We start from the raw sequence: 15,454 nt of genomic DNA, 5'->3' as shown, positions 1-15,454 counted from the left end.
GTTTAATACTAGAATGGGTATGCGCGCATGCTCTTCTCACAAATCGGGACCTCCACTAATTGGGTGCTGGTATGGTATCTATAATCGCCAATTTCACTTAGCGTTTTAAATAAATTTGCAGACATTACCCTTATGCCAATACCTAGCATCAACTATACCATACAGTGTCAGTACCTAAGTTATTTTTATTTCAATAGCAGACGGAGCTATTGCGAAATGTTAACTGTCTGCCATTGAATGCATTGCTCATCCCCCTCCGACTCCGAATTGAAAATTGACTCGATGCGAAAATATAAGCATGAAATGTAATGAAATAAATAAACGGACATACAAAATGTAACAACAATTTCATAAAAATGTAGACTAGGCTACGTTGTGTAGTACTGTAAATATTGTATCAGTATTTTGGAGCTGTTGAATAGATTGCTCGAACCCCTCCGACTCGAAATGACCATTTTGCTATTGCGCTGAATGTTAGAATACTGTACTCCTATTTTTAATGCATTGCTCATTCCGTCTGACTCCGAATTATTCACTCGATGCTCGAAACGTTAGTATGAGCTTGAAAACGTAATGAAATGTAAAATAGACCTACTATGCAACAACACTATTTTATAAAAATGTAGCCTACAGGTCAGTATTCCGGAGCTGTTGAATAAATTGTTCAAACCCCCGACTGGAAAGCGGCTAGCAGTAGCAGCAGCATGAAGAGAAAGGATCACGTAGGCTAGGCCTCCTGTTCTACAAAAGCAGAAAGTGAGTAGGCTAGGCCATTAATAATGGTACTACTGTACCATATACTAAATGATATGTGTAGCCCATTCGTTTTATTTATAGACCCATTTGTAGAACAAGTGCTTCTTGGGATTAATAATAATTGTGTGAATATTTGGCTGCATTGAAACTTTCACGACACGTCCGTCGTATCGTAGCGATCCGTGAGTTGACTACTCTATCTACTCGTCTGGCTTTGCTTAGCTAGAACTAGTTGTACCTAGTAGGGCCTAGTTAGAATCCCTATATCTATAAATTGAAGCTATGCATTTTAAAAAAAACATTCCCTGTGCAAACCGCATAGTCAACACGTGAATTTATAGTAGAAATACAATGTAAACGTTAGACGCGTTACTCGCGTTTTCACACATGGTTAACTTTCAGATGGGAGTCACGCCTACCAAGTTAATGAGCATATTCGTGATCATTAAACGCCGTTTAACACTCAGACGCGTCCAACGCATTTCTGTCGTTTTGAATATTTTGGACATCACGCCTTATTTAATAGCCGCACACGACCACTCAGCTGGTGGTAAATTTATTTTGATTTGTTATTTTGATTTGTTTATCATTGTTCATGTTCTCGTTCAATTCTTGAAAGTTATTTATTGAAATTTTGTAATCAATGCTGTTTCATTCCCGACTAAAGGCGATCTCCTTTACATAATGTAATTCTTTGCTCAAATGCCTAAACTTGTAATAATGGTGCATGGAGGAAAAATATATATGTAATATATGTAGTAAAAATAACCGTAGTACAGTATCTTAAGTCTGGGCATCATATAGTGATATACAGTACTAATATATTATAAAAGCATAGTACAAATATAAAGGTATAAATATAGAACTGTAGTTATATAGTGTCTGAACATCATATAGTAAAATCAAGGACTGTAATCAGATGACATATAATAATAAAATAGCATGATGATATGCAAATGATATTCATGACATCATCACCTTCTTACTTCATCATCACCATAGAGATAAGACTTTAATAAGTGAAAGTAGGTGTTTTTTAACTCTGTTATAACTCAATTGTTATATTTAATTCAACTTTCTTTTTCAACATTAACAATTTCAATAATAAACTTTATTCTTTTTCAACTGTGTTGTAGTCTCCCTTATTTTCGTCTATGTATCTTTCAAACATTTCTGTTAGGAATGAAGCTTGTTCTTCGTTAAAGCTATATCTAGCATTATCATTTACATCGTTTTCTTGTAAGGTTTCTAATATTTGGTCTAATGGATTTTCAACATCAACATTTTCTTCAACATTTTCAACAAATTTGAACTTTTTAAAACTACCAAGGTATCTTGTTTAAAACGTTTTTTAGCCGATTCGTTCAAGGTTTCCTGTTCTTTTATTATTGCACTGTTGGCCTTCTCTATTTGTTCTTTAAACACTTTTTCAAGTATTTCGTCCATTATTGTACCTGCATAGATTATTCTACTCAGTTCGTTATCAAAATACATATTCATATGTGGCATTTTCTATTTCATCTCTATCCACTCGAACCTTCTTTCTAACCCTGCCAGTTTCTTTTATCGCATTCGATCAGAGTTGGGAAATTTTGATTGGATGTACATATTACCCACATAGGATTAACTTCTGGGCTGCTACTGTGTATTTTTACCGTAGTCTTTTCACCCCCACTTAGGTTCCAAATTGTCGATCCGTAGAAAAACAGTTGTTTCAGATTGTCGTTTTCCGTTCTGTATAGAAATTGCATGAACATTAAACTTATTCTTGTTATCAGGTTTACACCGTTTTTTATCAGATTTTCATTTACTTGCGTTACAGTTTCAATTTTATCGTGCAGTTTTGCATTGTTGTTACACTTAGTTAGATTTTTCAAGTCAAGTTGATCTACAAATAATTTTACAATTTTAAATTATTTTCTTTTTGAAGGTATTGTAGTATCGAATCTACCGTTATGTTCTCCTTATTTACAAGTTTGTTCACTACCCTGGTTAGGTTTTGCATGCTGGTGAGATTTTGAACGCTGAATTTTTTCGGCTCAGGCCTTTTGGCTTCTAGCTCGTGATTTTTAGGGCTGTTTTTAAGTATGTATTTTTTCCAAGCTTTCAAGTTTGTCACCGGCTTGCAATACCTATTCATCAACCTGACGCATTCGCAACCTAACGCAGTCAGAGCGTGTTCCAACATTCTTATGGCAAGTTTCTTTCTCATGTATATAGGTTTTCCGCCTTTCGTTTCTTCCGACGACAGTATGGCGTGTACATGTTTGCTGTCTGTCACGTAATCGTCGGGATCCTTGAAGGTTCCGAACTGCAATTTTATCGTTTTTTTGCCGTCGGTGCCATACCGTAAGTAGTTGTGTAGGTCTGCTCTTCGTAAGGTCTGATCAGCGCCGAATTGTTAGCCTGATTCGGTCCTAATCTTTTTAGGTCTATCGTGCAGGCATAGTACAGGTACCTTGCACGTTTGACTAGGGCATTAGTACCCAAGTCGTCGTTTGACATCTTTTTCCTAATCTCTATTGTACGGTTTGTAATACCAGTCGAACAGGTAGTATCTTAATACGTCGGCCAGACAGCCAAATTTCAATACCTTATTACACTCGGAGATTTTTTGTTAGCAATCTCCTTTCTGTTGTTTACGTTATCTTGTATTGGATCTAAGCTAATGAGTTCTTGCCAGTCGGCAAGTGCTAGGCTTAGGTCTAGCTGATGTTTCTTGTTCTGTTCCTGGCACTGTCTGCACCAGTGAGTCGGAGTGGCGTTTTCCAGCAGGTCTCTTGTGCTCTCTTGCGTTAGAGTGAATGTTTGATTGGTCGAGTCGTCCCAGGTCACAATGTCAGAGTCGGAGTCGGTTTCGCTTATTACAGTTACGGGTTGTTTTCTCTTAAGCTTTTTGTCTGTCGTCTTCGGTTCTGTCTGTTTTGTCTGTCTTCTTCAATTTTTTCGAATGCTTTTTTACATAAACGCTAACTATCTTAATAGATTGTTTGAATGTTTTCTATGATAGTGTCAATTTTTTTTTGTTTTTATTATTTCTAGTGATCTGTTTGCTTTTCTTCTTGATACGTCAGAGTAGTAGCCAGCTTCTAGGATTATCCATCCAATACCGTTTAAAAATTTAGTTTTTTTTCTTTGCTGGTAATTTTTTCAAAGTATTCTGTCAGTATTTTAGTAGTCGTCGATCCGTAGATCTGTCGTCTTTTTTGGTCTATTTTAATTTCTTCGATATTCTGTAAGATTCAATAAGGTACTTTTAATAATTGAGTTTAGACATATATTCATTTTTTTTCAACATATTTAATTCTAACATTTTTATAAATTCAACATTTTATATAACATAACATAACATTTCATTGTAAATTCGAAGTTCAGTAACGTAGTAATGTTCAATAACAAATCAAGTAAACGTTAGTCACATGCGAGCTGTTCTAGTTTTCGCTTTTTGTTTGTCAAGTTGTTTTACGATTCCTTGTAGATTAGTTCTGCAGTTTCTTCGTCGTCTTTTCTTTCGCTTCTTTCCTTTTCAAGCACAAATGTTAGTCGCTTTATTTCTCTCCTCATTTCCAGAACTTCTTCCTTCCGCATCGTTTATGATGTTATTCATTTCATTTCCCGTCGCCAGCATTTTATCGAGATTTTCATCCTTTTCAGCTGCTAGGCTTTCCAGTTTTTCCAAATTGTGTACAATTTCCACTTTCATTGCATCTTTAGCATTTGTAGTAGCTGTAGTTTTGTCCTTGCAACTGTTGTTCGACATTTTGCAATCGTGAATCTAGTACACTTGATAGAATATTCGAGTATTCGCTTAAATACGTTACGGCTGCTAGTAAACTTATGAATACTAATACTAACCAAAGTATTGTTGATAGTATAATGCAATCTCAACAGTCTTGTTTATCCATATATAGTAAAACGCGTTATATTTATTACTACAGATGACTTAAGATGTATATATTAGCATAACTCACCTAAATCACTACTGGCTCGTGGTCCAGGTGAAAGCTTCGGTTTGTATTATAGTAAACGTGTTATCAGTGCTATCGTCAAATCTCAAGTCACTTCACCTTTCAGTCTCTGGTTGGGACGGTGACGTCAACCCAGGGCGCAACGTCATAGGACATCATTGCACATGGGATCATGTGATCACCAGAACCTATTGATCAGGTGACTGCCAGCTGACTAGCACTACGCTCTTCCCCTATTTATTTTTTATTTGTTTTTGATGGGGGAGACGGTCCGGGTTGACATATTCCTGACTGGTTTGGCGCATTCCACTAAATGAATGTATGGGTGCAGAATCCACAGAATTCCTCTTCCTGTCAATTTTTTTTTTGTAACAAGAAACACCAAGAACATGCAGTCGTGGGGTAGAATTAAACCCCACAATTTAACATTAATTACCAAAAGGGGATGTGAAAATCCCGTTTAACTAGAACACCTTGTAACATATGTACATATTTTGAAATTTTAAATAAGTAAATTTAGAAATAAAAATGAGTGAATTGTTCTTAAATAGTGCACAATAATTCTGAGAACGGGCAAAGTTCGCCACCATGTAAACAGAACACAAACACTACGCTCATTTTAACATTGAGAGGGAACCATCACATGGTATTAAATGACATATAGCATAAGCAAAATTTAGAAAGAGGTTTGTTTACCTCTCATTTTCGTTCTTGGATTTTTTTCTTTTTCCTTAATTGTACGGATAAGAATAAAATAAGAAGTCAATGGTGGCAAAAATAAAATAACTGTAATATGCAGAAAAGAGAAGACATGGGGGTCTCCTAAATTTTGGGGTGGAGATATGATAATCTTCGAATTTTGGAAGCAGTTTCCATACTGTATCAAATATATTTATATATATATATAGATTAAAATTTGATTTTAATGATATTTTGACGCGCTGCAATAGTTTATATTGAAATCCCTTGCTTACTCGCAACGCCCAAGTAATTGAAGAAATGAAAAATGAAAATAAAAATACTCAGTCAGTAGTCCGGGGACTACAGCTCGCCATCATCCTCTTCATTCTCTTCTAGACAGCAAAGGGCCTCAAGGGCCCGTTCCCCTTCCCGTATGGCGGCGGGTAATAACTCCCTTCTCTTGGCCCGAGGACTCCTTTGAGAAGGTAAGGCTTCGTCTCTCACAGGAGAGACGGGTCGGCTTGGGTGGCGCCCCTGACTAGCGGAGGGTGGCCTTCGTGGTGTGACCGGTCTGGGTCCAGCTTGTCTGTCCACTGTGGTACCCCACCCCCGTGTCACACTCGCCCAACTTGACGTCAACCCCCGTTGGGATTGAGGACCTCCAGTTGTGGAACTGCCAGGTGTTACTGCAGCCGACCCCTGCTTGGGTCGTCGGGGTCTGCTAAAAGCAGAAACACCCTTCTCTGTCGTTTGTGCACGGGAGACCGCCCCAGAAGTGGGTCTGTGCACCGCTGACCGATTTAGACCCTGGTTGGGGTCGTCCCTTGACGGGTTTATAGAACAGACCATTAGCTTGCTGGTTCAAACCGCTGCCGAAACGACGATTCAACAGCAGCAGAGCGTTAGGGTCCACCCTTGCCGTCAAGAAAAGGAGGCACCTAGTATGCAGCAACGCACTAGGTGTTCTGACTGGCTCCAACGAGTAGTCAGTAACTCCAAGGGGAGGCGACCTGCGGCTCTCTGCATCAGTACCATCATCCTTCTCAACCTAGGAGTGAAGTTCACTCTAGGCCGAATATAAGAGCTGGCATTGATGAGGTCCATAGCGCCCTCCACTGTCCTGTTCGTACCAGGTACCAGCCGGACCAGCTGACAGATGTAACTCCAACAAGCTCTGGAGCTTGCAACCCCAAAGTCATTGGACGCCTCCGTGCAAAACACGGGAACATGCCGGGCCAAGTGGTTCTTGGGGTTATCTTCAACCCTCCCACACCCTGTCACCGGGCATGCGAACGGGCGTCTGGGCCGAGGCCTAGGCACACGTGCTGCAGTAGCCTCACCTCCATTGAAGTAGTCCACTGCAGCACCGCCCGAAGCGGTATGCTCATGTGCAACAGCAGTTGCACCCCTTTGGGATGGTCCCGCTGCTGCGGCGCCACTCGGAGCGGCGTAATGATTCAGTGCAGTGGCTTTCTCACCCACGAGGGATGGTCTAGCTACTGCGGCGCCACTTGAGGTGGCGTTACAGTTTTCGGAGAACAGACTAGCTGCTCCCGCCAAAGCAGCTGTCGCCTTCCTCCGTCTGGCGGGCAGCCGAGGCTGTTTCTCAGTCCTTTCGGGCTGATTCGCCGGGAACCCTCGTGGGTTTCCAGCAGCAGCTGGCCCTGCCTGTGGCCCCGGAGGGTCCTCATTTGCATCAGGCATTTTTGCTGCTTGGCTGGCTGCCTCATTGCCCCCTGCTTGAACTGAACGTCGACCCCGCCAAAACGTGGGTTGGCCAGCTGCTGTTTCTGCTGGTCAATTTCTTTCTTCTTTCTTTCTTTCTTTCATTATCCTTTAATACAAGGCCATTACAAAAATCTTTTGACTTATCTTCAAAATTAATGGTATCAAATCTAGTGTAAAATTTATTGAGGGAATCAGCAAGGCTTTTGTCATTAAATCCAGGAAGCATCTGGAATGATAAACCCAAGGTTTATCATTAGGAAAGAGTTTAACCTGTTTGCAAGGAATAGTGATTTCTTCACAGAATGCAATATAAGAAGAAACAGTTTCGGTCAGTTCATCTATGTCTTTCGCTGATTCAATGAAAATGTCCCAATTGGTAGCGTCAAGGCAACCTTGTAACCTCTGGTTGTACAAGTAACATACTGCCTATAATTTGGTAAAACACGATTCAGACGACAGTGGTTGAAATCACCGAGTACAAAGACAGGGCTATTCGGAGAACGGACAGAAGAAGCATTCACTTGTTCAGCAATATAATCAGCCGCTCTTACGGCGTTTCCGTCTGGAGGGATGTAGACAACTAGCACCTTAATGCAGCCAAATTCCCTTGGTAGGTAATAAGGTCGAAGGGACACAGAAAGGAGTTCAACATCTGGGGTGCACTCTTTATTATAGACAGTAATGTCAGAACACCAACGTTTATTTACGTAGCAGCATATACCTCCACCTTTGGTTTTATTAGAATCCAAGGAACGATCACTTCTGACAATCGAGAATCCTTCGAGAACAACCGAGTTATCATCCACATTATCTCCTAACCAACTTTCGGTAAAACAAAACAAGTTGGTATCCTGGAGAGCACGGTCATATTTTACTAACGCATTTAATTCATCAAGTTTGTTACATAATGATCTGACATTGGAGAGAACGATAGAAGGTAAGGGAAGTCGGTTAGGTCTCCTACGTAAACGCTGCTTAACACCTCCCCTTTTTCCTCGTTTGCGTCGTTTAGCAAATGCTTTTTGTTCGGTATTGTTATAGTAGCACCTGGTCAATTCCATAGGAATTCCACTAACAGTCGATTCACAGCAGGCGTTGGTGTATTGTAAGCCATACAAAACATCACGAGAGTACGACAGAGAGCCACCATGTACAAAATAAGCTGATGGTGAAACTAGGCTTAGGCTGCAAACCAGTAATTGCAACAGAGTACAGCACAAAAAATTCGGAAAAACAGACTTACACCACATCTTCAATATTTAAACAGCAGACTACATAAAAAAATTCATTCAGAGGACCAAACAATCAAGACGAAATAGCAAAAGTTAGAGCAAATGTAGTGTACAGGAGTTGCGTGTATAGGACAGCGCCACTAACCATTACCATAACATGGTAATAATAACATTTTTAACTTTAATATAAACATGGTATGGTAACATAACTTTTTTTTTAAACATTTTATGCATTTTGGAACTGGTCGTCAAGGTTAATTCTAATGTCTTTCTGTGTAGCCATAGTGGAGCATCTTTCCCTTTCAATTTTTGCTCTTTTGGTATCTTCGCACCTTCTCGTATTTACGATTCTCTGTTGGTGTGTGTGATACTTTTCGCATATGATACAGTGTTCCTGTGGAGCATGTATTGGCTTACAGCGTTCGTTGTGGATCGCTCTATTCAATTTGTCATTGTCCATAATCTGGCTATGGCATCTTGCCTCAGCCCTGTAGACTATTCTCGTAGGCTACCACTCTTGTTAGCATGAAGTAGGCTTTTTGTTCTAACACATCATGGGCATCTTCTTGCCTATCCATCCTGTCGACGTAGTCTTTTACATCGCTTTGTAAGTTATGTAATATCTTTTGGTCTTCGTGACTCTCCAACAACATCTCGTACTTTATTTTGTACGAGTTTCTAGATCTTGTTGCCTCTCTCATCACGTCATGAACTTCCTGCACATTTTTTCCAATGTTTGCAAGTTTTTGTCTTCATATTCTGCTGTATTAGCAGTGTATTTCAACATGTTACAGAGTTGTTGGCTAATGGTAACTACCCTTTTAGGGAGCCTCGCAAAATAAAGCGTATACCCGTCTACAACGCGTGGTTGGGGATTAAAACCTTTTTGCATTGCCAACGAGTGGTTCAAGATACTAATAAAAAATGTTTGACGATTCCATTTCGCGAATTAGGGTTCGTTTTCCGACGTTTTTAATCTACTTGTTTGCGTCGGTTTATCTCGTGATTTTGATGTACTGTAATTTATTGACAAGCCTCTTTTCTATGTTTTGTCATAAGTTTCATTCATTATTATGAATTAATTTTAATACCATATCCTGTCATTTGTTAATGAGCTGTATCAAGAGCAACAAGAAATTCAATTACACAGCCTAAGCTGTGAATGTTACACACAATTGACAGGGTACAGATATGAAAGATATGGGTCTATGCTGAACAAATTTCCTTTGTTACCATGAGTGACAAGTCCATTTCATTATCTGCTACAGCATCAATAAACCCAGTGTAGTCTTCATCAACTGATGGAAACTTGTCTCTAATGACCCACACAGTGCATGATGGAATGACCCTTCTGTCACGTTTTTTCAGCCTGTTTTACACCCACCAAATGAAGCAGCGATAGCCAATATGTCGATAGTTCCTACAAGAAAGAATTCAGAGTATTATTCTTACATTATTCAAAAACAAATTAAATTATTAGGCCCCATAAAAAAAAATTATTAGTTTATCACCCTATCAAAGAATAAAAACTGATTAGGGAGGAAATCAAATTTATATTCAAAAAACATGTTTTTGTTGTACTGTACCAATAAACATATTTGCAAGAAATCCTGAGCTTTTCAAGTTGAAAAAGATGGAAAAATTACCTTTGGAAATAAAAAATATATGTTGATTGAAAAAAAAAAAATCAGAATTTCCCCAAAAACAATGAGTGAGGGGGTGATAAACTAATATTTTTTTTTAATGGGGCCTTAATATTGGTATTAAATTAATGATGATCTTTAAAAGGTTAGGGTGCCGGTTGGAATCGGCCCCACACTAACCATCACCTTAGGAAGTTGGTGTAAAGCTGGCCACACTGATCATATTTATTGAAAATATTTAATAGTGTATTTAAACATCATTGTAACAAAGTCCCTATTCAAATTTATTGCAAAGTGTGGTGCAACAATACCCAGTCTAAACAGTTATTTGAATAGAATTAATTATTTCACTAATACATTATATAGTATTTTATCATAATTGCAATAAAACAATTACTTTAAAAATTAGATGTAAAGACTCTTTAATAGTTCAATAACAATTAGTATAGCAAAGACTTGTTTGTTTACCAAGCTTTTCTAATGTAATAATAAGCCCAGGTATTTTAACAATGAAATGACTGGATATTTTACCCTGTCATCTGCGGAAATCACACATTGACCTTCAACATCAATTGTATTGTATATTTGAGGTATGTACTGTCAGCAGGGAGTTGGACCTAGTGAGCAGATAGTTACTAGTATTGCGCAGATGATGCCAAATTTGCACTGGAATCGCCGGAAAAATACTAACTTCTGCATATATACATTGGTTATATAATAACATTAGATCAAAGCTTAATTTTCGGCAAAATATGCGCGGAAATCAGCCCATATTGAAGGCCGAATGTTTGGGTAGAGGATCGCATTCGGATAGCCTATTCCATGCACAGTTCATTAAATTGTAAATAGGCCCCTACTGTCCTTCTTAGGCTTGTGTGTGTCTAATGCTGGAAATAATTTATGACAGTTTGTTATGACTTAGGGCCTATAGATAGGGTACGTAGATTAAATACTACGCCCAGCCTAATATCACTATTATTTATAGTACTTATGCCAGGTTTGGATTGTCTAGGCTAGGGCCCTACGCCTAGGTAGGCTTCCAAGCAGGCCCTAGGTAAACAAACAATATGGATGGTGGTTGGGTAACAACCTGTTATTAAGCTCATCGTAACACCACTTCTAAAATCTCCTTGTCCAAACAGACCTTTTTGAAGGATTCATTCTTCAAAATGCAATCGACGTCTGTCATCTTTTCACTGAAATCCTCTCCCTAATGGCAATGTAAAGTTTTAAAAATACCTTTCTAGAATTACTTGTCTATAGTTTTAATGGTAATGGGTCATCACGACAGTTTCAGTGTAATTTTGTGTACTTTGAAGTGACGCTGATCATACAACACACGGCAACCAAATAATCAGCGTTACAGCAACAAGGCATTCTTTTTCTTTCGGCATAGGCTTGCAGTTTCCACTTCTGCACCAGTCAGTATTATTTAACCTGCTAAGCCTAGGCCTACTACTACTACTACTACTAGAAGGCTGTCGTTGAAATTGCTGTTGTTGCTGCTGTTGTTGTGGATCCTGTTGTAGAACAGGTTCAAAGGCATAAGCATTTCTTCTCTGTTTTTCTCTCTCTCGTCTTATATTAAAATTTTCCGCCATAACGCATCAAAGACCCTTTCAGTTTTTCTCTCGCGATGATTTCCTTGTACGTCTCGACAGTTATCAACCTATATAAATGAAAAGAGCGGCCAAATTCACGTCGGAATATCTAAAATTTGACTCGATTTTTTACTCATTAAAATGATAATGAAATTCAAAGGCTAAACTCAATGTTTATAATGTTGATCATAGGGATCACCATCGAGTTGATACCATGTAGAGTTTGCTAGGCTCCACAGGTTAATTCATTACTACTTAAACTACCCTAGTAATTAGAAGACTAATAATAGAGCCCAGGCCCGTAACTCACCATTTTCCGTATTCAGGAATGTCCGTCTGAATCGTATAAGCAAGTCCGGGCTAAGGCCTCTGTATTCCGACTTCGACTTCCGGACTGTCCTAGTCCTAGTCCTCAAGTGCTGCTCTCGGCGCCTCCGGCTTCAGACAGCGTGGTCCGTGACATCACGGGTCAGAGGTCACTTTTGTTTACCAATAGTCCAGGCACTGGCACTACATTCCCCCCTGTTTTCTTTTGATAAGTTCGGAGCGGGGGCCTCCATCGTTCTGACACGATCTGGTTACTTGAAATTTTGTTTCAAACTGGGCCTCTACTACTGCCCTCTTCCCCCTTCTCTTTTCTGAAACAATGGGAGGATACTGAGAAGCGAAACGCTCGACTGTGCCATAAATCCCACGACACGGGGAATGGACTAAAAACAAATAAATGGGATGGGAACTGTGGTAGATCCCCGTGCAAAAAGGAGCTGGAACACCCCCCACATGCACAGCCTGTGTCTTCGAGGGTCTTCAAGGATGTGTTGATCCTTGAATACACCCAGGTGAGAAAGAAAAACGCCTAACATTACCGTATACATAACAAATGCATACGCCACTAGAAATGTGTTGATCCCTAGCAGCTGGTAACAGTCGCAATAAGAGATGGGTTTATCTCTAAAACAGAGCGGTAACGCTCGGATAGAATTTGGTTCGAAGACACCTCAGTAGGTGGTATTAATTTTGGGTAAGACAATTAGGTCTTAATTTAGATAGGAGTCCTTGACTCCACAACCACATACACAAAAGGCTCGCCCTGTATGAGAGGGACGAGGTATCGCAAGACTGGTGCACAGGCACCACAGGAACTGTTCTGAAATGCAAAACATATATGGTTAGTACAACATAATGCTGTGGAAAAAACATACATTATGGGTAAATTGTCGTATCCAATGCCAAATGATGTGTGCTGAATTATAGGCGAACACACGCCCTGTTATGCATCTAGACCCTAAAGAAAAATAAATGAATAAGCAACAACAGGGTCGGGACTGTGGCTAATCCCTAAAGAACAAGCGAAACGCTCCCAGACGCATAAACTATCTCCAGTGTGCCCCAGGAATGTTTTGATTCCTGGATGCTATAAGACTAGGGCAAGAAATCACCCATGTTACTGTACATATATGAAATATGTACACCACTGGGAATGTGTTTATTCCCAGCAGCCCTGTAACCAACTTAAAGAGATGTTTTGATCTCAATAATGAAATAAACCGCTATGGCAAGTAGAATTTTGCTGGAGATATGGCAGCACGGTGGACGAATTTTGGGTGAGATTCTTTTTTATCTCAATCTTAAACATAACTGCGAGGCTCCTTGCCACATAACTCCGTCGGCCTAGCGCCTACCAACTCCAACGCGAGCACGGCTATAGAAACATCAACCAATCTCCCTCTTGAAAGAAAAAGAAATAACCAAAAAACTAACTCCTGCTGTAACAAAATATTCCCCGACTAAATCAAAGAATTACTAGCCCCCGAAGGGGTACCAAAAGAAGAGACAATGCTCCATTTGGAGCATTGACGAAAGGCAGCAAAAGAAAGGCAACGTCCCCTCCAGAGCATTTGCATCTGGAAGGGCGGCGAGGAGAAGGGCACTGTCCACTCCGGAGCATTCGCCCCTGGAGTGGCAGTAAGAAGAAGGGCAACGTCCCTTCCAGAGCATTTGCATCTGGAAGGGCGGCAAGGGGAGAGGCAATGTCCAACGACAGATATTAGGAATAGCACCAAGTTGAACGAGCTAGAGGCGGAGTGTGGAATTACGGAGAAACATTCATGGCCCCAGCAATGTAAGAATAGCGCCGAGGAGATCATGTGAATGAGTACCGAACCCCGAAAGAGGACGATGCTGGTGCATTTGGAGTGTCTACTCAAAGAAAGATGTGCTCCTAAAATTTCACCCTGTCCCGCACCATTTGTAGAGGGGCCGGTGCTAACACCTTAAGAGGGAAGAGAGCGCTTAAACGCGCGCAAGGTAGACATGGTTAGTTCTAGCAGGGACAACGCCCCATCTACCGCTGCTGATGACTGTGAGTCCATAACGGTCTCCTGCACTTGATGCAGACGCCTGGCCACCTCAACGGTTGGGTCTAATCCCCCCCGGGGAGCTGCTGCTACTGGCACGGGCCTAGGAAGCCCTCCGACTGCATCCATGCGCTCCGGTGAGCGTGGATGGTCAAGGGGAGGTGGAGCTTGTCTCTGCAGTTCATTCGAATTACCGGCCATTCCCTTGCGTCCGGTACTGGCTCGTTACGGCGCTGATTATCGCGCCGTGGAGATTCCACTTCCCTAAGTGGGTCAGCATGCCCCCTTTCCTCCGGTCGAATCTGAGGGGTAGGAGAGGCTTGTCGCCTCGGGATAGGTTGAACTCCCGGTGGTAGAGGACGAATAAACCCCCGCTCCTCTGGTCCAAGTGGCGTTACGCCACCATAGGTAGCGTTTAGATCGCGCACAGCAGCTGCATCGGCCTGTGCTACCATAAACAACAGACACTTCGTGTGAAGCAAAGCTACTGCGCACCCCACAGGGCGGAGGCGAACGTCGTTCACAGGCGCCTCCCCCGCTACCCGAGCTACTCCATTCATGATGGCCAGTAACCCGTCGGTCACCGAGTAACCTGAGAAATACGAGAAATATCTCTTAAAATTATATTCAAAAGGTAAGTTGCTTGTAAACAAAATTGCACGAGGAAACCAAGGTACGTCTCCCTGCTTGACAGGCACAGTTAGAGGCCATTTGTCCAAAATGTTCAACATCAAAGTCGGAGACATCGCTGGTTGAGGTCCACCTTTTGTATGTAAAATGTGATGATAATCGTCGAAAAGGACGACAGATTGTCCGGAATAACCGTCGAACAAAGGATGTAAATCGGCCATAAGCCCGCTCCATTTGTAAATCTCTCTGGAATCGATCAAACCGTGATTGACACTGCACAGTTACTAATTTTAGTAACGCGCGTCTTCCTGCTGTACGCGACTTGTTTACTACTTGTATTTTTCCATCACGTGACTCAAGTGATTCTCTGTACATTCGGTTACCAATTTCCATTTTATTTATATTTTATTCAACTTTTTATCAACATAACATCAAATTTAACATAATTATAACTTTAACATAACAATATTAACTGTTTTTTAACATGATATCAAGTGTTTTAACATAACATTTTGTTTATTCTTTTTCAAACTGGTTATTCAGATTAATTCTGATGTCTTTTTCGTTGGACATTGCCACCATCTTGTTCCTCTCAATCTTTGCTTTTTGAGCATCTTCAACTCGCCTGGTATTCACAATTCTTTCTCTGTGCTGCCTATACTTTTCACAAATCATGCAATGTTCTTGTGGAGCATGTATTGGTTTAGACCTGTCGTTATGCATTGGTCTATTGAGCTTTTCGTTATCGTTCATTTGGCTATGACACCTAGCCTCGGCACCGTATACACGGTCTTCGTAAGCAATGATTCTCGTCAACATGAACTTGGCCTTTTTCTCAAGGTGATCTGGATCCTCGCT

The 15,454-nt window shown here is 40.6% G+C and overlaps 1 protein-coding gene across 2 annotated transcripts; it reads right to left on the bottom strand.

Annotated features, from left to right (window-relative positions):
- Positions 1–7,379: 7,379 nt before the first annotated feature.
- On the bottom strand, positions 7,380–15,453 carry LOC117108636. Of its 2 annotated transcripts, XM_033250762.1 has the most exons (3): positions 11,920–15,453; positions 11,248–11,677; positions 7,380–9,785 (listed from the first exon to the last, which is right to left on the bottom strand). In XM_033250762.1, the coding sequence occupies exon 3, from the start codon at positions 8,381–8,383 to the stop codon at positions 7,472–7,474; it is 912 nt and encodes a 303-aa protein (XP_033106653.1). In that variant the 5' UTR covers positions 8,384–9,785; positions 11,248–11,677; positions 11,920–15,453; the 3' UTR covers positions 7,380–7,471. The 2 variants fall into 2 exon arrangements, with proteins under 2 accessions (XP_033106653.1, XP_033106728.1); XM_033250837.1 differs by lacking the exon at positions 11,920–15,453 and having other exon boundaries at positions 11,248–11,841.
- Between the last annotated feature and the right edge of the window lies 1 nt (position 15,454).

This window comes from Anneissia japonica, unplaced genomic scaffold (assembly GCF_011630105.1).
Source record: "Anneissia japonica isolate Jap-2015-1 unplaced genomic scaffold, ASM1163010v1 scaffold2214_len273412_cov153, whole genome shotgun sequence".
In the NCBI taxonomy this organism is placed as follows: Eukaryota; Metazoa; Echinodermata; class Crinoidea; order Comatulida; family Comatulidae; genus Anneissia; species Anneissia japonica.
The sequence above is the reverse complement of the archived record's forward strand: the minus strand, read 5'-3'. Positions and strand labels throughout refer to the sequence as shown.